This window comes from Apis florea, unplaced genomic scaffold (genome assembly GCF_048593485.1).
Source record: "Apis florea isolate Af1SG1 unplaced genomic scaffold, ASM4859348v1 contig_2495_pilon, whole genome shotgun sequence".
NCBI lineage: Eukaryota > Metazoa > Arthropoda > Insecta > Hymenoptera > Apidae > Apis > Apis florea.
Window position 1 is genome coordinate 3,818,649 of NW_028256595.1, and position 27,078 is coordinate 3,845,726.

The window sequence follows — 27,078 nt, forward strand, 5'->3', positions numbered from 1 at the left end:
TAAGGAGAGACGTTTAAAAATAATTAAACGATTAGATAGAAACGATAGAAACGATAACGACAGTGCGTTTTCGTTAAATCGATATCGAGGGATAAAGAGGAACTGATGAAAAATTAAAATAGAAAAAACTCGTCAAAGAATCTTGCGATCCTTTGCTCCAAGATACGAATAAGAATAAAAACCACGAAAATATTTTCAATTCATCGGATTTCGATAGATCGGCGCGCGATGACGAGAAAGAAATCAATTTGCCGGAAAATTATCGATTCCCAGTCGATCGACGTAAAGAGGGGAAGAAAATAAGAGATCGTAGGCGTATATCAATGTTGCACGGAAAGGCCGTGATATCTTCTCTTCCGCTTGTACGCGTAATCGATCATCTTCTCGTTCGCGGCTAGGATTGATAAAACAGGAATTGTTGGAATTTATCTTTTATCGTTTCCTCCACCAAAGAGGTAGAAGTAGAAGTCTTCCTTTTCTTCCTTCACGTTTTCCGAACGGTTTCGTGTATTCTTAGAAATGACGCGAGTTGGAACAAGTGCGGGGGTTAATTCGGTCGGAATTTAAACGAGAAGAACGAGCATGCACGAAGGTATGCAGATTGCGACGTGGGTGGCGTGGATCGTTTGAAACGATTATTTGGCCAGAAAGTATTCCTGCATCCTGATTAACCTCGTCAACGACGAGGAACGTTCGAACGAATCAACGGACGGTTTTCGTAGGCTTGATGGACGTTCGTTGGATCCGAATTTCGCGAGAGAGGAACAAGACGAAACGGATCCAATTAAGGTCGATACACGATCGGTTCGAAAAGGGAGGTCAGCCGGGTATAATTAATAAGTTAACCCGGCGATTGACGGAAGAGAGGGGGAGAAGGGCGAGCGAGAAGGGGAAAATGACAGACGGCGGGTATTAATGATGGGTGGTATCGGCTGAAAAGGGAACAAGAAAACAGTTCGACTGGAACGGAATCGCTGCGGTTTAAATGTCTTGGAGCGCGCATTGGATTACGACGATCGTTCTTACGACTTCGACAACCTACTATCGCGTTACCAACTTCTCAGAACGTAGACGTAGCACGCCTCGGCTTCGCCTTTTTCCTTTTCTCTCTCTCTCTTTCTTTTTCCTTCTTTTTCTTCTTCTTCCTTCTCCTCCTCTCTTTTTCTCTATCTCGAGCTTCTCTCCTTGAAAAGTTCCTGCAATTTCCTTTACGACATGGGGTAATGAGTAAATTGCACCGATGTGAAACCGAAGCGAACAACAACAACAACAACAACAACGAGGAGGAAGGAAAAAACCTCTCTATTTTCACTTTCCGTAATATAATAAAGTTCCCTTCTATCTCGAAATCGCGTTCGACGAGTATCCTACGAGTGGCCTGTTTAATCGAGCCAACGACAACGATTTAAAGGAGGGAAAATCACGGAATCGACGGTGAGAAATCTCTCTTTTTCGCGACTCGTTCAACGATCCGGAATAATTTGAACGCAGCTTTTTACGGATCGACGCGACGCGGATCGAGGAGAGAGAGAGAGAGAGAGAGAGAGAGAGAGGAGAAAAAAAAACGTGGTCGCGAGCAAGCCACTTTGATGTCGAGAAGCGACTCGCGATCTCCCCTTCCATTCACCCTCTTTTTGCACACGCGGGTTGGCATGCACCAGTGGCGAACAATCGAGGTTGCGACCGACGCAATCCTCTCCTCCGTTTCAGCTCTCCGCGCGAATACGCGGCCACCGCGCCACGTGACGTGGCGCGGCGGAGGCAGCCAGGTGATGGTGCTCGAAAGCAGCCGAGGCTTTGCAAGGAATGTGGGTCAACCTTGGCGCGGGGTGCGTGCGCGCCTCCGCCTCCGCTTACGATTCGGAAAAAAATTCCCCGGAACTTGGATGGATCGTATTTTCTTTTTCTTTCTTTCTTTTTTTTTTTTTTTCCTCTTCCCTTTAGGATTTTTTTCTAGGTAACAACAAGGAACGAACAAGAGTTTTGAGTTTTCGAGTGGTTCTCCCTCGCGGAACGAATTTTCTACTCGCGTTAATCCTTTGATATTCGGGAAATACGAGATATATATATAAATAAGGGGACGCTCGAGGGAGGAGTTAACTCGTGCGAAGATCTCGGCCGAGTTTGACAAATGGTGGAAAGAAGATGATAAAAATTGCTAGGTGATCGTTCGAGGGAAGTGAGAGTACCCTTTACTTACTACTCGTCGTTTCAACTTTTCCTCTGTATGCGATAATAGCGTATGCATCTAAGTGATAAAATACCTCGCGAACGACATCTTCCGGATCAAACCGTTGCGACGTGTCTAAATTTACTATTCCAAACCGTCGATTATTTCGCTCGATTTGCAATGAAAATCTGGAACGAATAAAATGCATTGAAAGAGTAGCGGAGGATAATTCGTGATAGGATAATTCGAAACACCCACGCAGGCGTGATAAATCGGGAAAATTGACGAGACTGAAAAACGAGCAAAAGCGAAATTACATTTGGATTTTAATTTCGCGATATCGAATCCGACGTGATAAGCACGCCCAGCGCGGCATATAATACGTGGTGGAAATCCCCTGGTGGAAGAGGGGAACGATGCGCTTCCACGACACGTCGGGCTTGGAAAGTTTTTTTCGCACGTCACGAGTTTCAAGGAGAGACACAGTTTCTTCGGACAATAAAAGAGGGAACGAGTGGTGGTCTCGGTACACACAATGAGGGCGAAGGAAGGAGACGTTCCCTCGACAAAAGATCGTGGCCGCGGGGATAAATAACGAATCGCGGTTACGTGCACGATTTTAATACCATTAATATCCCCACGATACCTGGTCGAGACGCTAACGAGATCGACGCGAGTTAACCCGCGTTAATTTTCTTGAAATATGCGGCGCGGAAACGACGTCGAAGAGAAGTCGAGAGAAGATACGACGAGCAAAGACACAAATATAGAAAATAAAGAATGAACAAAGGAGAAAAGAGAGGAGGGGAGGAGTCGCACTCGAGAACAGTCGTTGTATGGGGGGAAGAAAATAGGAATCTTCTAGAGACACACGAGGTCAGGCAGGACGGATAACAGAGACGCTCGCTAATTGCAGTTAATTAGCTCGTTGATGTGGATTATGCATAATGAAGAAGAGGCGCTATTGCGCAAGCTAGCAAAAACGAATCGAGGCCATCGATGCACGATCTCGACGCGTTTAAGGATTTCGAAGACCAATACTTTAATGTTTGAATGCAATTTGCGTAAAATAAAATTATTCGAAGGATAACGTCGATTAATTTTATGACGTGTACGTAAAGAATAAAGATAAACAATATTTGCGACTGCGATGAAAATGCAACGACTGGTAAAGACGAGGTAGCGATCTATTTATACTTCGTATAATAAAGATTTACTCCGAAATGCATCTTTCTGATCGTCGATATTGCATATCGCAGAAATTCTACTTTACCTACCACTGTTAACAATCTCCTCGGTTATGTACCGTAGATAAGGTTTCCACGAGTTACCAACATCGGATAAAATCAATATCATCGCAATTATTACAGAGAGATTACAGAGAATTCCTTTACCGACTTACCGACGATACAGAATTCTCGTTCAGTAAAGATTTCCTAAAAAGACACCCACACGCATTTCCTCGTCAACAAAATTAAAAAGCATCGCGCTTAACAGTGTCTGTATATTTCTTTCGTCCCTTACTCGCAGATTTGATAAAGATTCTTTTGTCGCGATTTACTTCGACGACTTTTACCAAGATTTTAATCTTTCTTCGGACGCGATAAAGTCAATAGGAAAACGCATAAGGGGATTAACGAAACGCGCAACAACGTAGGCGGAACGTCTCGCCCCCGCATCTCGAACAACACCACTCCTCAAGAAAAAGAAAAAGAAGTTCTTTCTCCATTCGTGTCGACCACCTCTCCTCCTTATTCACCTTGCACTCGACGAATAGAACACCCAACCTAACCCAAACGCAAAGATCAGGCACACGTATACCTCAACCGAGATCGCACACATGTATATCGAGTCTAGTGTTCGTCGAAACGAGAAGTTGGAATAAATTGGGAAGATTTCCTGGAGAGACGAATACGCCTCGTCATCCGGCACGTGCTGGACCCGTTCGCAAACCGGTTTTCGATTCACCACTCGACCGACTATCGTTTTTATCCTCCGAACCGGGTTCACGATCGATCCTTGACGAATTATCGCCGTCGTGCGGACTGCTTTTGCGCGTAAAAACAAAATTACGCGCGGATATAGAGTACGCGTTCGTGCGTGTTCGTTTTTTATGACGATTATATAACGAACAGCCGATACCACCACCGGTTTTGTCCGATTCAAATATGCAAAGCTGTTTCCGTGATCAAAGTGAAACGTTGCCAAAGAACTGCGGAGTTGATGTTGGAATTAATAACGAAACAGCAGGATACTTTTTCGATTAAAACACGCGAAAGATGCCAGAGACTTTTATTATGATAGAAAGGAGAGAGAGAGAGATTCACAGGCGGGAGTTGATTCGTATAATACGCGTGTTGGAACATGAAAAAGGGTTATAGAGAAGGCTTGGTTGACTAACAAATATCTCGCGACAGGTCGTGAATTCAATTGCAGCTATCGATGGAAATGGGTCGTTTTATACCTGGGCTTAATTATCGCCTCTATTGAAAAGGCTCATTGTCACGGTCCAATTAATTTTCGAAGGTCGGTCTTTCCCCGTTTTTTGGCTAATTCCATCCTGGAATATTGCATTCGCGATATTAACAAGTATAACGCGTACAACCATTTACGTAATTACTCGCCGATCGATTCCTAAATAGATTTCAAACTTTCGAACTTCTTTTCGAGACTCTTTGGCTCGGCCTACGCGACGGCAAAGGAACGTGTCAAATAATTACATATTTCAATATTAAATTTCTAGATCATGGAATCGCAATTGATGCTATAAACCGAATAATTAGTTACTTGCATTTATAACAGATTTTCTCTTTTACATCGAAGAGGGGAATCGATAAAGGAGAAAACGACGACCGTTCAAGCCTCTGTTGCGTTCTCTCGTAAGAGATGCATTAGCCACCCAATTGGATCACACGCGACAAACTGAAACCATTAATACCCTCGTAGTATCCTCGCGTTAATTCCGAGTTCCCATTCGATTTTCCGGTAACCCGAAACGTTTCTAGTTTTATTTACGGCGTATTACACAAAGCACTATCGATTCAACACACCCACACGCACCCGTTCAAAGCGCCACGTACGTGTGCCTCGCGTACACACGTACAGAGGATTCTCAACTTGTGTGTGTCTCTACCCTATCCAATTAAAACAATTTAGGAATGGAGGAGGAAAAAAAGAGACAGGAAAAAAAAAAAGAAAGACAGATCGGACGGCCACAATGGAATTTCCGACCACGAGAACGCACGTGTAACACGCGAGCCAAATTCTACAACCGTTTTGCACGACGATGCAACGTACCCTCTCATTGGCTTTTGTGAAAAATGTTGCCCGGTTGCTCGTTCGAAATGCGGAAATATTCGACTGGACGCGAATTATCCTTTGCCCGGAGGAACTTTGCGAATTGACGTTTAAATTTTTCCACGAGCACGGTGGTGGACCAACCGTTTGGTCGCATTAACCGTGTCTCGTTCTCTCGCTGGATTTTACGTGTACCGTTATAGGGAAAAGAGGTCCACCAGGCTTCTCTTTTTCTTCCCCCCCCCCCTTTTTTTTGCACTGGCAGCGAGCAGGGTTTTTTGCGATATTCGGTTATATTGAAACGGTGGACGAAGGCGAGTCGACTGACTCTCTAAGGTCGAGAAAACGCTTTTATTCCTCCGCCGCTTTTTTCGCGTCCACCACGCTATTATCTAAACGTTTCAAGATCGTTTTTGGACCAAGTATTGTGCAACGACTAACGCGATATTTTCACGAATATATATATATTCTTTTTTTTTTCTTAGAAGCAAAAAATATTGCGGAGAATAATGAAAAAATTTTGCAGCGGCAAGAGAAAGAGCGGAGGAGGCATCGTCCAAGAGGAACGCGGATCGATCCGTCGAGAGATCCGTTGGACGAGGGGACCGTTAAGGAGGAGGGGTTGGATAGGCAAGATTCCGGGAGCAAAGTGTCCCGGAAAAAGCGAACGCAACGGTGGAAATTCCGAGACGAATCTGGCCGGCGCAAAATCGCTGGGATTCCGCGTAAATCGTTAGGCGCGTACGAAAGAAGAAGGAACGCGGCTAAACTCGTTTCTTAAACAAACGGACGAGCGAAAGAAACGGTGCTCCAGGTCAGAAATGCTTTCGACCGATTCCTGCCGAACGAAAAACACGATTCCTCCACGCGATTCGAGGGGAGGAGGGTTTAAGAGGGTTTAAGAGGGCGGGGCGGAGATAGAAATCGATAGAAAAGTGTGCACGGGATCGGAAAATGAAGGCTGGCCACGCATCGAGGAATTTCGAGGTGGTTTCGAGGGAAAGAAGATGTCGAAACAGGGAATAGGGGGCCGGTAGAACAACGCGCTGGCAGGGTGCCGAGTGGCTTTCGTAATGAGGAGATTTATCGAGCGCCTTTTCGAGCCGTGCTCCGACTTAAAAGATAACGATTGGCGAGGATTTATAAGAACTTGGCTTGAATAAGCTCTTTATTTAACATTCATTGTTCCATCGTTCGAAATTCGAAGGAGGAGAAAAGATGTAATAAGGACGCCGTAGGGATCCTTACGTCGAGTTTCCTTTCTCGGGTTTACCGGTCGGCTTCTATGTCTTGAATATTTCTATGGAAGCGAGAAAGGGAAGAGGAAACCGCGCGGTTTCCGTCGAGATGGAGGAATCGAGGGAGAGCTGACGTCTGAGAAATCGAAGGGGAGGAAGTCGTGAAAATGGAGGCTTAAGACTTTATCCTGTTCTTCTCGATATCTCGCGAACCAAAGATGGAACGACGAAACATCCGTTTTACTTGTCGAACGAGAATTCCCAAGAATTCGAATCTCGGCAAGTTTCGAAACGTCTCTCTCTCTCTCAATATAGAATCGCTTGCCAACATTTCTAATGGCCGGGCGTCGAGGATGAAACGAAACGTTGATCAAATGGAATCAAATCGGATCGGAACGGAAACAATGAAAGCGAAACAGAGACAAGCTTCCAATCCCAATAAACCGAACCTTCGTTACACTACTCTTATTTTATTTATAAATGTAACCTCTGCGTAACGTTCCTTACAATAATAATGTCAACTAAAATTAACTTTCCTTTTCTAAACTGACAGAAATAATCAAGACCAAAGCCAGAAGTCAGGATCGTTTTTATTGGCGCCGTTATTATATTCAACAGTGACTCACCTCCTTCTCATTGCCGATGCATCGAGGATTCAACGACAAAGAATAGCTGTACGTATGACTGGCGTACATTACGGGTGGCATTCAGAATCGGAATTTTTAACGGCGCCAAAAGGAATTATAAACGTGGAACGATCCACGTCTGACTACGTGCGAATCGTTTCCACTTCATCCCTCCTCCTCCTCCTCCTCGATTCAAGCGACGCCGGGTCTCGATCGACCGAGTTCCCCGTCATTTAGACGTCCGTGTATTATTGTTCTCGCTCGAGTATATCAACATCGAATCATATACGAATGATCGGAGAGGCGTTCGTCATCCGGTGAGTAACGGACGAGAATTGATCGGGGAAATCGTACCTTCTTTTGTCGTATCGAATAAAGAGGCGATACGTAGGATAAAAGAAAAACTCGTTCGGGCTTCGCAATTTCGATAGATTTGAAAACATAGTTTTCAAGAGCACAGAGAAGTACAGAATAGTATTCGAGGTAAACATCGACGAATTCAAGATTCCATTGCATAGAACGACACCGGGGATATTTTCTTATTCCTGTCCATCCAGAAATTTTCTCCACGAGTAGCACGAGTCCGTTTTACAGAGAGGACAAACAGAGAAAAGGTATTGATCCGCGGTGCTAGGTCGCCTCGCCCAATTTCTGATCTATAAATCAGATTACACGCCCCGCACGCACCACGTAATTTGGCAGCCGTTTCGAAACGAAATTTCCGAAATTAACCGCAAGTTCAAGTCTAAATATCTTTCAAAGATCGCAAAACACGAAGAAAATTTTATCGCGATGCACTATTGTAAATACTGTGGTATTCGCAATTCGTTCGTCGATTTCGGTTGAATTTCTCACGAGAAAAAAGATACGCGATGGTGGATCGTTTCGCTTTATCGAGTACACCTTTCGCGAAGAATAGAACGCGATTCGGATGTTTCGAAAATATTGTCTCTTTTGTTGCAAGAGATTTTGAAGATTCTCACATATATATATATATATATATATATATATATATATATATATATATATATGAAATGATTTTCCATTTTCCATTTCGTTCGAATAAGCGGTTCGATTATCCTGAAAATCCCGGATAACTTTGTTTAGATATTAATTAGTGAGAGGATTCGGCTCGCAGCGTGATTTTATAGACTGGAGTTAAGCGGACCCGATCGATATCGACGAGAGCACTTCTAAATTCCCACACTTCTCAACATCTGTCATTAACAGGCGGCCATCAAAGGGAATCGCCATTCCGCAAATTAACATCGATTTCGTTCGTTGACATCGTTTCTCGTTAGCCTGGTCGCGTTAATAGGCGAATTAACTTCTTTCACCGAGTCGAAAAACACAGCGCGATCTTGATAACGCGTACAATGGTTTCTATCTTACGTGACGTTTCGACACACGACGTTTCGCCGTTAAAGGTGAACGCCAAATGTCACCGAGTCTATCTGGAAGACGATCCACCACCTACGATGATCCCATCCGTAGATTCGATTGTCGCCACGCGACGATTGACTCGCGAAGAATTCAGACAGATCGACTTCTATTCCATGCTTCGTATTTATTTATCAATACGCGTTGAATAAACCGCGCGATGGAGCGGGTTTTTAAAAGGGTCGAGGTTTTCGAGAATTGCATTCGTTGGATATCGACAGCTCGAGCGGAAGGACGCGTATCGTACGACGTACGATTCGAATTAAATTATACGATGAGGTAGAATCAGTCGAAAGGAATGTTAAATATTTAACGAGACTGTTTCGAAGTCTCCACTGTTTAAAGATTGAAACGAAAGCAGAAGCATAAGTAGAATCCTCTAGTAAGTTCCTATATCTCGAGTTTATTCGACTCTACGAAGAAGAAAATTTATTAGGTTGATTAAAAAAATACCGGTGAATATTGTTTGTTTTCGATTTATCGCATATAAATCTCCTGTAGTTTCTATCTCGGGTAGCTTTCTCGAAGCGAGTAACTAGCGATTCGACGTATTAGCCTATCCAAACATTAAACTTCGTTCTTAATGACAAACTTAATTAGAATTCCATCGCGATGAAGCGTGAGCGTTGTAGAATTCTTTCTCGTTCGACGCGTCCAAATTCCATCTCGATGATATTGAACACGAGAGGGGAGGGGGGAAATAAAAAGAAAAATATATATATATATATAGCTAAAACAGTTGGATCCTCGAGTCGAGTCGCGTTCGAACGATATTAAAAAAAGGGAGGGAAACGAGGGGAAATAAGCGTTGACGACGTCACACGGTCGTAATTTCGAATGATTAAGAGGCTCCCCCGTCGATCTCCCCGTGGAATTGGTGGCGAATCGATCATCATTTCGGTACCGCGCCTTGTTAATCCCAACAACAAAGATTCGTACACGTAACGCGAGATTGTATAACGAGATACGCGATCAAGGATACCGAAACGAATTCATCGATCACGTGGCTCCGTCATTAGGGCACACGCGCGTTTCCGGTGATTCGAACCGTTTCGGGCCGAGACACGGGCATCGATTCGTCAATAGGGGCGTGGTTAAACCACTGGATACGTTCATTAACATCGTTAGTCACGGAATTTCGATTCAAAGCTGTTTCATCGCTTTGACCCTTGAGCGCGTTAATTGCGAGAAAAACTGAAGAGAAATTTGGTTCGCACGGTTCGTTACCTTTAATTTTTACGATGGTTAAAAATTTGACGATGATTGTTTTATATATTTTCCCTCTCTTGTTTTTTTGTCGAGAAGTGAGATGCGCGACGAATGGATCAGATACTCACGTGCAACTTTCGAGCCGTCATGGCAGCTTAATGTCGTTAGATCGGTTGGAAAGGATACTCACCTGAAAATCAAAAGAAAATCGATTGATTATACGTTCAACTTTAGAAGTTATTGGCACAAGTTGTTTGCGATCGAAAGATTATAAGAACGTGTGATCTTGTTTAAAATTTCAAATTCGAGACGAATAATTTCAATTGAAAATTGATCCACATCTTAATTATCGAAACCGATTGAACAAGCGTGCCATTTTCCTCGAGTCGATGATCGGATATGCAAATACCACCCAGTGAGGAGCGTGGAGTGAGGTCTGGCGCAGGGGTCAAAGGAGTCTGACGTGCCTACTCGCCTAATGGATCTATTACTTAGCGTGACATAGCCTCGGGATTATGACACGCCGATAGCCAAGAGTGTTAAGGCATTGGTAACGCAAACGCGCGACAAGATCCGCGCGCCACTCTCGAGCCGCCTCTCCAACGATAAAATGATTTCCCTTTCTCGCGTCTGCCTCGAAACTGGCAACTACTTTGACACCGTACCTATCATAAATTTGGGCTTTCATCAGATAACCAAATGTTGTAACACACATTTGCATGCTATTTCGAAGATCAAGATACCCGATGTCGTAAATCAATCTTAAACAAAGTAGACGTCGGTCAATTTTCAATATTAAATGGAAACAGTCCCACACGTTTATCAGAGATTTTTTTTTTTTTCTTTTTGAAATCGTGATCCATTCCCAGGAAATATACTTTTAATCGCTGGTTTTATCAGATCGGATACTCGAGGAATAAAAAAACTCTCCGGCAGACCGTCTCCTAATTATTTTGAGAGATACGGATAACTGGGTCACCGCTGCAATTTTGCTTCGTCGTTCGGTTGAATCGAGATCACGGAATTACACGAAATATCGTGGCCCTCGATCTAATGCTCGACGTTCCATAATCAATTACGCATCGAACGGATATGCATCGTGGTATCGACCAGGGTGTTCGACCAAGGTGACAAGGATTAGTCTGTTGCGTGGCACAAGAGTCGCAAGGTGTCGCTCGATATCGGGCGTTTTCGCGTGGAAATCAGCCGTGGAAAAGTGGCACGTATCAGCCTTTCGTGCTCTTCCCCTGTGTCGTCGCCGCCGCCCACGACTCGAAATTAATTCGATTAACGTCTGTGTCGTGTTGCAACACTCTAGAACTCGCGCTACAAATCCATCCCGGCCAATGAATAAGAGAGGGAGAAAAAAAGAAAAAAGAAGAGAATCGTTTAAAGGAAGAAAATTATCGATCGGTCCGAAGCGTTAATAAGTCGACGTGACACGAACCACGTGATAGCTTAACGAGCATAATCTTGCCTAACCGGTTAATTATTGTACGATTGATCGGATTAACAACGATCAATCGGGTGGGATAAACGACAAAGGACACGGGAAATGAACGCGTGCACGGTTGGTAAATCGTGGCCTGTTCTACTACCAAGCTTCAAGGTAAGGTCGCCTCTTTAATTAACACGACCGCGGCTTAAAAATAATTAATGCGATTCAATCTGGCCGACAACAAGTTCTCTTTTATCCGTCTCTTTTCCCTTCATCGCGTGTATCGCGATTCTAGGTGTTATGGAATCAACGTTGTGTAAATACGCGATGGTAACGGCGACGCGGCCACCTCAGATAACACCAAGCTTCGGGAAAAAAAAAAAAAAAAAGAAAAAAAAAAAGAAAAAAGATCGATAATCGCAACGACTCGAATCTTCGAGAAATCGTGCGGACGATTTATCGGTTCAGCGAACCGTGATCGAGGACTGAATTAACGGGTACAATGAGAACGAGCTAACGAACGATACCCGTATTTCGTCCGAGATTAACTCTTTGGGCGAAGTTTCGTGAGAGAAATCACGGCGGTAAGTAGTAGAAACCTGGCTTAACCAGACTGCGAGGACGTTAGTCTGCATTTGGGATTCGAGGCAAGTTCGTGATGAAAATTCACGACGTTTCGCCACGTTAATTGCATCTCTCGAATTCGAATCCATATCTTTTTTTCTTTAATCTCTCTTAGGAAGAAAGAAAATATTAAATTTTTGGCAAGAGTTCTTCTTACCCAGATATGCGCGTTTCAATGTGCGTTTGAATTTGAAAGAAATTTCAAAATTTCTGTTATCGCGAACGTAACGTCGACGACGGCAAACATCGTTGAAACAACTGGAAGATAAGACGGACTAGCAATACGGATAATCTCATCGTTTGCTTGTATTTGATAAGTGCAACGATTTTATTTTTTCAAAATAAACCTTTACGATCAATTTTTCTAATCGTATCGTATTGTGTTCCGCGCGAGGAAAGTACAATTATTCGTTACCACGATTTCATCCCTTCCTTCCGCTTTAGTAACGAGATTGTTAAAAAAAAAAAAAAAAAAAAAATACTACTACCTCGATTAATCTAATGGAATAATCCAACGAATAAAAATTATATTATCAACTTATCAATTAAAATTGTATAAAACTTTAACCGATTCACCGAGAGATAAAAACTTATTTCAAGAACCTGTTAACTTTAATACCTCAAAGTATCGATCCATAATATGTAGCTAAATATATCGTGCGTAGATAATTAAAATAGTTTATGAAAATTACGTATTAAATTACGAGCGTAAAAAAAGCCAAAAGTAAATTTTGTTAAAAATACTAAATTATACATATATAGAGAGAATTATAAAATCAATTCACTGTTAATCGTTAATCTTCCTCCTCCAAAATTTCCTTTCCGATCAATTAACCAAACTTCGCACGAGATGCTAAATCAAAATGATTTCGAACGAAATCCTTCACGATCCAATTGAAACAAGCGTTTCAAGTTGAACGAGCAGAAGCGGCGATCCTTATCAAGCGGGATAGGAAGAACAAGACGGCCGAAACATCTGGTAAGCGCGAGTTGAAAAACGCGATTACGACGGCGTGACCGCGCCCGAACTGTGGAAAACAATATATCCGCACACTTTGGTTCGTGCCTTTGTGGCTCTGTGCACGGTTAACTTCGTTTCACGTTTCTGCAGCGTGGCTAATAACGCGCCTTTGTTAATCATTATCGCGTTCCCACGTCGGCGACCAACGATCGGCGACGAGGCCTCGACAATTCCGCGACGACAGCGTAATAACGGAAAACGTGATTACGATTACGCATCACCCGGTTTAATATCTGCACAGCTGTTCGGATGCGAATAATTCTGGTCCGTTTACGAAACGCCCTCCCGGATTTTCATCCGCGATTTTCATCGATTGGGGAGAACGATCGTGGGAACGAGGGGGATATGATAATTTGACGAAGCGTGGCGCAACATTGGAGGATACAACAATGGCTTAGAAATTGGATAAACGTTCGGATATTTTCGAGAAATTACGCTCGAACGTAAGTACCGAGTGGATTGCTTAACACGGCTATCTCAATTATTTTTATTCTTCGAGACGAGCGATGAGAATTCTCTTCGTTGCGGATGATGCGATCTCGAAATTTTTTTTTCGAAAAAGATGCTGCTTTTATTACCGTGACTAACGAGGGGAAAGAATTGCGAGGTTGGATGTGAAAAATTAAAGGAAATAGCTTTAAAAATTAAATAAAGACAAAAATTATAAATTATCCTCGTGAAAGATCAATTTGATTATATGATAAGTAAACGAAAGTAATAATTTAAATGATTAGAACCTCGTACAGAAACTATTTGGCTACAATTTCTGGCAGAACGTGTTGGAAAGGCGTGCTCCGAACCGCGTCATAGCCCAACGGTTTATTTACAATCGGAAAAAGATGAAAAAAAGTTGTCGGTTCGTTTCCACCTTTCTCGCGTTATATAAGGAAAAAGAACGTAGCACGGCCACATTATCTGTAATCAAGCAGACTTCTTACGTATATACAGGCGTATAGCCGTGGAATTGAGCGCATTCGACAGTCTCGAAATATGCACGTATCGCAATTAATTTCTACGAAACGCGCAGAAAACGCGCGAACACGTTCAAACGATTTTTTTTCGCGTTTTTATCTTTTTTTTTTTTCCTCTCCCCCCTCCTACATAACGATCCATCGAATTTCGATGAATTTCGATGGAACGTGGAAAATTACGCCAGATTGCGCGGAACCGACTTTCGCAACGGTGTTTCATGCGAATTCTCGACACTGACATCGTTGGCTGGGAACGAAAAATGAAAATAATTCGAGAACGTGTCATTGATGAAAAAGCAGTGGAGCAAGATTGAAAGCCTGAGACAGAGAGAGAGAGAGAGAGAGAGAACTGTTGGTGTAACGCGAAAAATAGAGAAATATTAATGGTGGCGACCTCGCTCGAAAATTACGCGCTTACCTTTTTTTATCGTTCCATCTGTCGACACTGTAGCGGACATGAAAGTGGTATATAACTATAATTAGCAAAAAGTAAAAGATTAGAACACCGTTGTCCGAACGCCACGCGCTATTAAGAAACGCGGCGCGGAATTTGTTGTTTCTATAGAGGACAGAAACGTAAACAGAAATTACCGGCTGTCTCGTTAAATTGCGAGTTTCTAGACCACGGTTGGAATAACAGCTACCTATGCGATGAACGCCATTAAAAACTAGGAAAAGATCGTCCTAGTACGATAAGTGATCTAACTGTACCAACTGAAAAGATGATATAATGGTTGACGACGACACCGCCAAGTCCACTGTCCTCAACGACGCAATCAAGAAAAGAAAGGAAAAAAAAAAAAAAAAAAGAAGTGGAGTGTTTATAGCTGCGTTATTACAATTATCTATCCCCGACAAACGTGGATAAGTAACATCGTGAACAAATGTTGGAGCGAAAACTATAATAGGCAGGACAGGGTCAGCGATGAATACAAATGATAATATTCTAACGAGAAGCACCAGTAGTGATATGTTAATTTTTTATGAGCACGTTAGCTGTCCTAACGATAAATATTAGAAACGAGCGAGGAGTATTGATCTGCTTCAATTACAACGGGCGATTTACTTTCTTCAAAAGTAAAATAAATAAATAGTTTGTTGCAGGATTATATGTGTATAATTGCGTTTATATATCACGTAAGGTTGTGAAAAATACACGCGCGATGGAAAGTTGATCGAAGAGGGCAGGTTCAAAAGTTCGCGAAACGAAATGAAACGCGAGACTCGTTGTACGGGTGCCTTTTATGGACCAATAACGCGCACCCTTGTTTTTCAAACCCTTGTCGTCGTCATCGCGAGGGCAAGGATTTTCATTCTCGAGCACCCATTTTCCCTTCCTCTATGCCCTTTTGTTTCGCTACGCGAATGATCGAAACGGAAAAAAGAGACGGAAAAACTGTGAGACACAGAGAAAGAGAGAGACTTCCGTGTGACGGGAATTGCCCGACATTTTCGTCGAATCTAGACGATCGCCAGTGACGATTTTATTGGATTTTTTTTTTTTTTTTTTGGAAAAGCAGTAGAGTCTCTGGAAAAACGATTGTCAAACGATTAGATTACGTCGAGAATTTGTAAGTTTAATGGAGTTTATACGGAGCTCGTTTATCATTCGAGAAACACGTGTAACGTTAAGAAGCGAAGTAAAAACTATATTATATTAAACTGCGATACATCTCGAATCGATATCGGAATCTTCATCAAAATAATGAAGGGGCTTTCCAACTACTGCTTACTTTCATTAAGCGAAAGAGGAATCGATCGAGAAAAAGCTTTTCTTATTCGTGACAGCTGGCTGACGAGGTCGTGGTAAGAAGAAGTTGAATTGGAAATTATGACCTAAGATGGATGGGATTTAATGAGATTTCGACGCAGGAGCAGAGAGCTCAATAATTCATTATTCCGTTGACTAAAACTTAACAGCGATCGTCTCTCGATCGCGAAGAAATGAACCGGTAAAGATTTGGATGAAGGAGCGATAAAACTCGCAGCGAGCCACGATGCAAGAATATTATAGAGCTCGAAAGATTTATGGTCGGTGCACGAACAACGGTAATTGTTTATAGTAAGAATGAATTCTCTACGGAATAAAGTATTAAAAAATTGCAAACGTGCACAATTAGAAACACGTACACATTCTATACACGCTTACGCTTTCCAATAAAGCGTATTTTTATCATTCCATTCCGGACGGAAACAGAATAGCTCGGACAAACGTATCTTGATTACGCTCTACGCTCGTGATCGTTAAAACGGTCTTATTAAACGATCCATTGAGAGATCCTCCAAGAACAAAAGATTCTCCGTTAATATTTGAAACGTCGAATAATTTATAAGAAGGAACGAAATCGTTCGACCAACCTACGCAATTTGTCCGCATTTCAACCATAAACGCGGCAATTCGTTCGACCTTTAAAAGAAACGAGAGAAAACTAGATAAATCCCATCGAACCGGAATCTCTCCTCCCCTCTTTGGTTTTCACGCGAGAGAAAAACCGCATGGTGGCCGGCGTGCTCCACCATTCCATCATCAGACAATGACCCGTGGTACAAAGTGGCGACTCACATAGCCAGACGTTGCCGCGGGGCGCGGTGTGGAGCAGGTTCAGGTGCAAGTTGAAGTCGAGACCGGCCAGGTCCTGTCTCAGGTGGGTGCTGTCCATGATCAGCGCTCTTTCGGGCAGAAGGAAGAGGTGGTCGCTCCCTTCGGCGGGCCCCAGGGTTCGCGGGACACCGAGCCCAAGAGGCCCAGAACGGGCTGTCAACATTCTATCCTCACGATCGCCGAAAATCGCGTTGTCGCGCGATGGCGCATTATCCGACCCGATCCCCGACACGCTGACCGCCGCCGCTTTCCTCTCGCTCGTGACCGATCGACCACCACCCTCCAACAACCCCCCGATCGCTCTTCTTTCCACTCGCGTTTTACTTACTACGCGAGCTTCTCCGCGAGTGTCGAGTGCGCGGGGGAAAACAACGAGAGCCGTGACCTGACCACAAACACTGTACAACTTTCGAACAAATAGTTGACCAATAGTTGAGTAGGACGAGTACTGTTCGCGCGAGCCTGTTATTACATGGATGATTCGTAACAAATCACTGGAAAGGTGATTCAAATTCTGGGAATCACTGGCAGCTTCGGGGTTCACTGACAGTTTCGTAAATATTTACACGTAGAAACGAGGTGGAATTCGGTCGGCGAGGAGACGAAAATCCTCGAAAGCCACGCGCTTATTCGAGCAACCCTCTCTTCCTCGCGGCGCTCCTCTTCTCTTTCATCGCGTCCGGCGCGAGTTGCTTCGCGGTCCAATTAATCCGGCTCTAATTACCAGCCACTTTTGTCGATCGTTAACCAGGAATAGGTCTGTATAGCTCGCGATTCGCACGTAACGGAGAATCCTTTTTAACGAAATTCTTTTTCTCTCTCGGCGAACAACCACCGATCGGTGTTACGCTCCTTCTTCGTCCTTTGGCTCCTTTTGCTTCAACAACAATCTTCTTTCGCTCGGCCTCGAGTTTGTTGTTTATCCTCGCCGATATATCACCGTGTCGCGATTGATCGAACGCATCGTACACGCTCGACGAGTATATCTTTGATCACCGGGGGACCGGAGTACGGTCTTGCGTCTCGGTCGGTCAGTCAACCCTAATGGAGTGAGGAGACGGGAGGGACGGCTGGATCAGTCCACGCGGGTTGGTCCACGAATTGACCGTACGGACGAGTGGTCTCGTTAAATTCGTTTAAAGGCGGGGTGCCTGGTTAAGAAGCTCCGAGATAGCTCGATCGCGACAATGTCCTCTCTTGAATGTAATTTCAGACACGATTTCAAAGTTAGCGTAGCGCTCGAGATGAAACGTAAATCAAACGTACAACCATCTATGTCGTATTCTCTTTATATCGATCGTGTTTGCCAACAGAAACGTCCCCAAGCACAATAATCTTGTTTGCATACACGGATCTTTGATCGCCCACGGCAAATAATTGAACGCACTGTGCAACACTTTCGATCCGTGGTTCGTTTGACGTAACACGTGCCCTCGCTGGAGAAATCGCGATTAGATACCGAAGAAACGAACAACAACCGAATCGGATCGGACAATTGATTTAAGCGGGGAGCAAACGAACCGTATTCGATCGATGATCGTACATCACGAATGTAAACACAGTGAAGAAACGTAAGACGTGACTGGCTGTCAAAGCAGCAGACAGAAGTGACTCGTGACGACACACGGATATCGAGCGTAACACGATCCTTTGCGCGTGGCGGTCAGCATTCGACTGAATGACGCTGCGATGCGGCGCGCTTGCGAGTTCTACCGAGGGATGTCGGAAATTGCCGAACGCACGATTCGGCCGGTAGACACAGGGATTTTTCGTTTCGTCGGAGCCGAGATTAAAAAGCATCGGAAGACACATAGTGCGTCTAATCTATATATTTCATCGACGCTCACATCTACACGGCTGAATATAATTTCTCGAATTTAATTGCGACTCAATATCAGAGAATTGACACTGAACGGATAAATGTTCACGTTGGAACGGATGGAATACGAAATATACGTTTTTCGTTTCATACGGAGAGGAAAAATAAAATTGAGCGAACTAGATCGTTGAACTGGGAGATTTGAAAAAAAAAAAAAAAAAAAATTCTCTAACCGCCTGATTTCTGGATATCGATCGAGAAGTTCTAATAACTGATGGATTTTCTGCGCGTAAATGTCCTCTGCCTACGATTTGTTTGCCTCAATAGGACAATTGCGCGTTGTATATTCTGCGCGTTATAAAAGAAGTTCCATTCATTCGCCATTTCTCTCTGTCCTCCCTTGTGCCCCATAAACTAAATAAAAGCTTAAAAGCTTTTTAACGCTTTGTTTTAAACATGAGAATTAAACATTCTTGTTTAAAATTCCAAGATTTTTAAGTCTTTCCGATTGTTAAACACGTATAATTTTATTTCCTCGAGCGATTGTCCAATTTAACAGTATACGCTCGAAGGATTTAACAGGATCGTAAAAAAAAAAAAAAAATCTGATTATAACATTATTCTACGCACAGTTAAAAGGCAATTACTTACGTCTAGAATTACAGTTAAACGGTAATTACAACCGTTTATAGCATGATACTGAACAACGAAGGAAGTGATCTTTAAGCTGCGATCATTAATGTGCATTTTAATACGCACATACAGTCAGGTAAATACATATTTATACTACAAGTGCAACGGATATAGCTCTGAAAATGGTATAAGCGCATTGACTCGGCGAAAAAGAAAAAAAAGAAGAAAAAAAAAGGAATAAAAAAACGGAATTATAACGAAATTCTAGAACCACATATTTGAAAAACAAGATCATTAAAAAAAAAAAATTATATATCCTCTAATATTTCACGAATTCAATAAAAATTTACAATTAAAATAAAAAAAAATTGGAGTAATCCTTAAAAACTATGGTAGATGAAATTTAAGGCGAATTTTGTTTTAACGGTAATTTTCTTCGACTGGCTAACTTTTAACAGCTAAAACTCAGTTAATTAATCCTTGACTGGCTTGACTTTTAGCAAAAAAAAAAACTTAACATCACAAATTCTCGTACATCTTTCTTATCGAAAAGCAAACTGAACGCATACTTTCACCTCGCCTAGTAGTATAAACTGTGCATCGACTCGAGCCGCGTCAGATACTTGGCGAAACTTTTTATTGCGTTTCTTATCGAACTAACGACAACGCTTTATGCCGATCGATCGATCGATCGGCTCGTTCGAGGCGATTTTCTTGCCGAGGATAAACCGAGCCGTCGCGTTCGCCGAGCGTAAACGGTTTCAAAGAGGAGGATGGGAGACGCGTGAGCCGGACGAGAGAGAAAAGCTCGTGATGCGAGAATATCTCGAGCGTACGACATGGCCGACCACGCTTAACAATTTGCACGAACCTCGCTTTTATAGCTGAACAATGTTTCACGAAACTGCATCCAAACTATCTCGCGTAACGTGACCACCGTTAAAACCTTTTTCTCGGATCGCATTCTACGAAATTGCAGTGAATGATCTGGGAAAACGAACGGATCAAGAATGAAATGATAACTTTTGATCGAAATAAGGATTGTAAAGACTCTCGAGATTTTTCATTTTGAAAGAAACGTCCTGTTGAAAAAGCACAAGTATTTGCTCCTGTTCTATCGTATCGTGTATATCTTTCAATTCGAGATTACTCGAATTATTATTAAAGGGCCGATTTTTAATTAATTTGCTCGTGAAAGGACAAATGTTTGAAAATCAGGTTTAAGGTTCACGATAACGGTCGACTTAACGGTTTTGCAGACAGTCAACGTGACTCGATTCTGTTTTCTTCTTTTTTCGGATATTCCTATTTATAGCTTCGATTTTAAACGATTGAACTTTAAGAGAAATTCGAAAATATAAAGATATACTTAAATCATATGCGCCAAAACTCAAAAAAGGAGGGGGGAACCATCGCTCGAGATTTTGTCAAGTTTATTGCACAGACCTTTGATCCAGCTACTTACGAATGGATAATTGGATGCCTCGTTTAAAATCGTGTTACAACATCGAGGCAGTTATCTGCTCGATGAAAGTGGTCTACCGCCACCGAGTTTCCAGTATCAAGTTCGATCGAGCTCGATTAACTGTCTCCTCGTTACCCGGCTTTCGCAAAAAGTTTTCGTTTTCGCAATTCCGAGATTCCGAATTCTCGAATCCGAGGCTTGCGTTATGAACGCGGCAACTTCAAACTTCCGATGGATCTCACGATGAAATCACACGGAAGAGAAAAACTTCTTTCGACCGAGAGAAGTTAAACCGCTGTACTTCACCGAACCGAGCCAAGCTACATCGATCGTATACTGTTACCCGCTCTGCGGAGAAGCTTCTTGCGGCTTGATCTTCCGCGTGCGTGCCTCGTGTACTAACTCGCTCAAATGGCGATCGATGCCCCTTTTATGGGGACTAATATGCCAAGTCGACTTGTCCGATAGCCTCGTGCGATCCAACCGGACGCAGACAGCCTGCCGACAGCCCGACGATTGACAGAGATCGTATTCGTACTTGTTCACCGTAATCCTGTCGTATCGCCACGATAAGACGAATTGGACTTTCCACGGTTAAATTGGATCGTTCTGCTAATAGGTTTTCACGATGATCTTTCCAACGATTCGCTTTCGAACGTCTCGGATCGATTGTAAAATAATTATTATATCGCGACTATTTATTAAACCACGTCGCGATATCGATAAACTTCGAACAATCTCGGACTAACCTTGAACTCTCGTTGAACGATGAGATTTCGATGACATCCCCTCCCAGATATTTCGATACGATCGAGTGAATTCGCGTGTTTTTCGCGTTACTTTCGTGGAAAAAAAAAAAAAAAAAAAAAAAGAAATTCAACGTTCGATAACCTTGAGAAGTTAGATAAGGTTAATAAAATTTCAACAACATTTTAGCGTGATGCAACGTTTCGAAATATATATGTGTGTCCAGAGGATTGGATTGTGCCGCGAGAACTGCGCATAAAACGGAATTTCCGAGACGCATTTTCATAGCGGACAGTGAATACAGGAAGCGTACGACAATGATCCGAAATACCGCTACTCGCCGACAAACGAAAGCGTTGGATTGCATAGAAAAGTTGGTGGCGCGGAGGATTAAATCATCGCTAAATCCACGCGAACACCCGTTACTTCGCAGTCCCCGCGTATGATATTACGGCATTGTGATGCCCGATACACGATCGAGCAGAAAAGGGACGGCGTCGATACGTGACGGCAATCCAGCCAGTCCTCGTAGCCAAAAGTAGCCTCGTATGTACCGTTCGTATTAGTATTACCACCATCTTTTTTACGGCTGTCCATCTGGCGCGAAAATCTATCCATCTCTCCCCGCGGTGTATCCTCTCTTGTCTTTAATCGAATCGTCGTGTATCGTTGGACTACGTGGCTCGTTAAAAAAAAAAAAAAAAAAAAAAAGAAAGGAGAAAAACATTCTCTTCCGCGTCGAGTAACTGGACGGAAAGGGGGGTCCTGACGAAAATTACGTCACGCGACTTTCTCCCGGAGAACGATCTACGTTTCAACGTCCAATCTTATTATTTATAACCGCGAAACGGTTTTAATAACCGTTTTCGTGCTCGTTTTCTACGAGGATGTGTCATAACCGCGCGTTTCCATCCGCTTTCCACGGCAATCTCGCCATCTTTTTACTCCTTTGCGTTCATACCTACGCTCTGCGATGTATACACGCATTAAAACTCGGAGATACCTTGAAGAAGTCGTAACCTCGAAATCGTGTGGCAATCCACGCTCGCTCGAGATTAGAATCGATCCGTTTCCTTCGGAGAAGTGCGAATGCAATTCTCCAAGGCGATCGCGCTCGCAATTAACATTGACGCGAGAATAATTAAAATGAGAAAAATAAAAAGGAAAAAAAAAAAGAAGAAAAAAACGTGACGTCTCGTGTTGCGAGCAGATGGCACGCGGTGAAAGCTACGCGAGCCGTTTTTTTCAGTGATACGCAATCTTGGCCCGGTGGAATGGGATGCATAGTCTTCTTAGCGTGCTTCTTCTTCTTTTCTCTCTTTCTCTCTCTCTCTCTCTCCCTCGTGATAAATGAGTCAATTTCGCGGCGTGGAAAAAGATAGGAATCGCGAATTTAACAGAGCGGGGACGCGTTCCGGCAATCAACGCCGATTTCCGTTCCTAATCGAGCCGCGAGATTTCCGCGTGAATCATCATCGTGGCGGGAAACTCAAAAAAGGAAGAGGTGGAATCGATATGGTCGAGCCGATTTTATAAACAACGAAACGGATCCCGTTTTGATCGACGGATCATCTCGGTGAATCGATCGAATTGCACTCCACTCGCGTTCGATCTCCGGTTAAAATCACAGAGAGTCAATCGAAACGCTGTCTCGCGTTGTCCGAGATTTCGTTATTCGATCGATTCCTTTTTCGCACGTGACAACGATCGAGCAGGACGACGAGAAGAAAGTATCGTATAGTACGAGTAATCGTTGGCGAATGATTCTTGACGAGAAGACTCGAGTCGACTCGGCTGGGTGACGCGTGGTAGGGAATTGGGCCAAGCCGATTCCTAGAAGGCGCAAAAGGAACGCGAATAATTTCGTTCCGATGATCGTCGGCGAGGATCGTGGCTTCGACAGGCAATAACTTCGTTCCGCTGTAATAAATATATCGAGCGGCTCCAAGGCACCCACGACTAAAAAGAAGAAGACTACGCGGCCTTCTTTGTACCTTTTCGTTCCTCCCTTTTTTCTCATCTTCGTTTCCTTTTTTTCCTTCCTCTCCCTCTTCTTCTTTTCCTCTCTTAATCCGCCGCTGCTTAGATCACGAAAGCTTCCGCGAAACGATTTCTTGCCTCTCTGTAAATTAAACGATAGGCCATGATCGGCGAAAGTGGAGCAGTCAGGGCCAAGGAAAAACTTGGATGTTTCGCGGCGCCTCGATTCTAGAACTCGTTGCAAGATCTTCGAAGGGAGATAAGAAGAAAAAGAAGAAGAAGAAGAAGAAGAGGTCGCCGGATATAAGAGGCACCGCAACGTGGAATCGAAGGATTCGAGGATGAGAAATAGACGGAGAAGATTGCGCGAAACGCGTTCTAATTCTCCGCTCGAGTACGATCCTTCCTCCTCGCTATCTTTTATTGCGAAACGGTGCGAAACCCATAAACGAAGGATCCTTTTGATGGGTTCGCGAATCCAATATCCATGCTTTTTTTTTTTTTTATTCCTTCTATTTTCCGCTCGATTGGAACAAGTTAATAGTTGCCGAACGAAAAGTTGGCGAAATTTAAACGAGTTCGCGAGGAAGGACACTTGGACCAAGGACGAGGATGACGACAAAAAACGACGAAAACTCGAATTGCTTCATATCGTACGGGATATGATTGCTCTTCGCCCAATTCCAACCTCGAAAATAACTTTTTACACCCGTACGTTTCAACACGCTCTTCGCGACATTCTCTTGTCTCGTCAAATGGTGCCGCATCCTCGCGCTATACACCGATAATCGATATTACGTCTCTTCTTACTCGAATTCTTAATCTCACCGGATTTGCCCGCGGCTCCGTAACAGTTTCTCCTTTCATTGAAAAAAAAAAAAAAAAAAAAAAAGAGAGAACCCGATATAGACGGGTGCGTTTCCTTCTTAGAAAGACACAAAAGAGGGCGTTTGTACGGAGAAACACGGACAATCGTCCCCGCGTGTCTTTAATCTCGGTGAATTAATCCGTCGGTATCGCATCTCGCCCGGTCAGCGGCTTCGTATCCCGTTCCCTCCCCCTCGTCGAAAGTCGAGCGATCAAAGCGAGTTGGGTCTAAAGATTATCATCGCCGGGGGAACAAATAAATGGACGATGGAAAATGATTGCGCGCGGTGGAATCGATTCGATGAATAACTTGAGAATAGACGATCCGCGAAAGTCTTTAACCCAAATCGGGAGCACCGATCGACTTTCCTTTCTCGTATTCCACCCGATTACGAAAAGATTAAGAAGAGAATCGAATTATACACCGAGTTTTATCGCGTGCCGATCGGCGTTGAGAAAAGTTGAACGACGAATCGAAGAAGTGGCAACACGAGATTCGAGTATAGCATTATTAATTATTCGTGGAATAATAAATATAACGTTAATTCCAGCAACGTTGTCCCGATGTGGACGTAAGCACGGCCACGTTCGTTGACCGTAGCTGCTTATCGCGAAGAAAGATCCTTTTCTTTTCCTTTCTTTTTCAATTCTCGTCAAGACACGCACGAGCACAAAGCGTCCCTTCTCTCTTTCACGGGGAGGGATTAAAGGATCGAAGGAGGAGGCAGAGAGGGCTCGTTAACTCCATCTTCTTGATTAAATTGCCCTGACTCTTGCGCTTCACCCTTTGTCTCCCTGCCTTTATCGTTGGCAAAAATCTCTCTTTGCTCGTTTTCGCGTTCCTTGCTTAAAAAAAAAAAAAAAAAAAAAAAGGATATGTCGTTTTACGGAGTACAAGGAACGATATATTTCTCCTCGACGATAAAAATCGACGAGCGTAAAAAGAAAGCTATTATCGAAGAGCAGTGGACCGCTACTTTTTTCCCTTATCGAACGTTCGTAAATTCGATTCTCCTTGCAACGTCTCGCAGGATAACGCGCGAGCCGAATAATTCGTTAAATAGCAAGCATTCCGTGCAGGATGTAGGCGTGACCGGCTATCCCTTTTTTCCTTTTTTTTAGGCTTTCACCGAATCGCAAGCCTTGGATAACAGTTCCTCGGCGTAATTACACCACGGTTACAAGAAATATACCTCGCTACCGCGAGTTTCCTTGCGCCCGCGGAACACCATTTCTCCCCATTTACTCGCGGATCTTAGCATGAATCTTTGAAATGCTCGATCGTTATCGCTTGAAAATCTCCACTCGCGCAGGAAACACGTTTCCGTTTCTTAATTCGGAAAATTGCGTATCGAGGTTAATTACGAGGCGACCGAGCGAATTCCTCCTCGGGTTTGTCGATTAATCGTGTTCCTCTCTCGGTGAGTTCGTATCGAGTGAAAATACACGAATTCTGAACAAGTTGGAGCGCGGGGGGGGGGGGAGGAAAAAAGAGAGAGAAAGAGAGGGATAATAAAAGGGGATGGCGTGGGGAACAAGCGCGAGGCTGACCCAGATGATAGGTTCGATCGATCGACGGCATCCTTTGGCTTGAATTTAGCGCCTACGGACGGGGCAAACGAACTGTGAGAAAAAAAGGAAGGAAACGTGACCGAAGCTGAGAGTCGTCCGAGGATCGATGGAAAGATGCGGATTACGAGCTTTGCCGAGCGAACAACAGTGTTGTTTCTTCTTCTGTGTGTCGGCCAAATACGTCGAACGTATCTTCTTTTATTTTTATATTAAAATTCACTTCGTTTTTTTTTTTTTTTTCTTTTCCTTTCCGATAATCGAAACGAAGGAAAAAGAAATACACCCGTTCTCGAGTCGGGTCGGGTCGGGTCGGGTCCGCGTTAATCAAGCAGACAGAGAGTTGAAGCGGTGTGCAAATACAATTGATGGATCGTTTTAAACGGAAAGGAGACGCAGTGAAAGGTGACTGGCGTAGAGAATCAAGATCCACGCGGTCGGACACGCTCCATCCGGAGTTCCTTGAAATGAGACAAGAGGGCACGGCTCGATCTCGAGACGAGATGTCTCGCCCGTACGAAACGGAGAGTCTCGCCTCACGTTTGCATTTCAACACGTGACGAGGCGGCGACACGCGATTCTCGGCCACTTTCCTCGGCTTTCGTGCATCGTGCCTCTTGGGCTCGGTTGCCTTGCCGCGACTTAATTAGCGCCACGTGTCTCTGCGGGCTTCTTCTTCTTCTTCTTCTTCTTTTCGTTCTTTCTCCGGAAATTCGTTCCCTGGAACGACTCGTAGAAGCTAGATCGTTCTACGATTGTTCTACTATATAATATGTTCGATGCGAAATTGGCGAGTTTCTCTCGAAAATTCTGATCATTATATATGTATGCACGTATGCATGTATGTATATATATAGATCGAATGGGGATTAAGGCGAGTCGTTCACGCGCGTTGCTCAATTTATTCGAAATCTCCACTCGAAAGTGTATCGTTTTTCTAAGTACGCGAGAAATTGGATGCTGGACTAAACGGATTAAGGTTGTCACGCTATGTAACTACCCGAGCTGCATTCCAGTTCAGACCTTACACGTGGGGGGCTTCCCATCCGACCACTTCATCGGGTCAAAGCATGCTGCATCATTGTTGAAAGGATGCGTGTGTACCTGTTAATCTAGGAAATCCTTATAGCCGGTGATCACCAATTAACGCCCGGATCGTATATCAATTACACTTTATAACAGAATTACTGTTATAAATTATTTTAAGTAGATCGCCCCGGACATCGATCAGACGCATGATTCCAAACTTTTACCGTTACACCGAGTGACTCGTCCACGAGTTAACGAAATAAATTTTATTCTTTCGCGAGTAACGATAGCGTTGCAAGCGTATAAAAAAACGAAATGCACCACGATTCTTGG

At 43.6% G+C, this 27,078-nt stretch overlaps 1 protein-coding gene across 22 annotated transcripts in view; it reads right to left on the bottom strand.

The window, feature by feature from the left end:
• LOC100865513 (uncharacterized) overlaps positions 1-27,078 on the bottom strand; it is a 141,501-nt gene that overhangs the window by 74,555 nt on the left and 39,868 nt on the right. For 2 of the 22 annotated variants that reach the window (XM_086906523.1, XM_086906506.1), the window contains exon 1: positions 16,598-18,312. The exons of 18 other annotated variants lie outside the window; for them this stretch is intronic. In XM_086906523.1, the coding sequence (XP_086762649.1) occupies positions 16,598-16,799 (202 nt within the window). In that variant the 5' untranslated portion in view covers positions 16,800-18,312. Of the gene's footprint in view, positions 1-16,597; positions 18,313-27,078 lie in introns of those variants that run through there. 2 more of the 22 variants (XM_086906510.1, XM_086906500.1) reach the window with 1 other exon arrangement.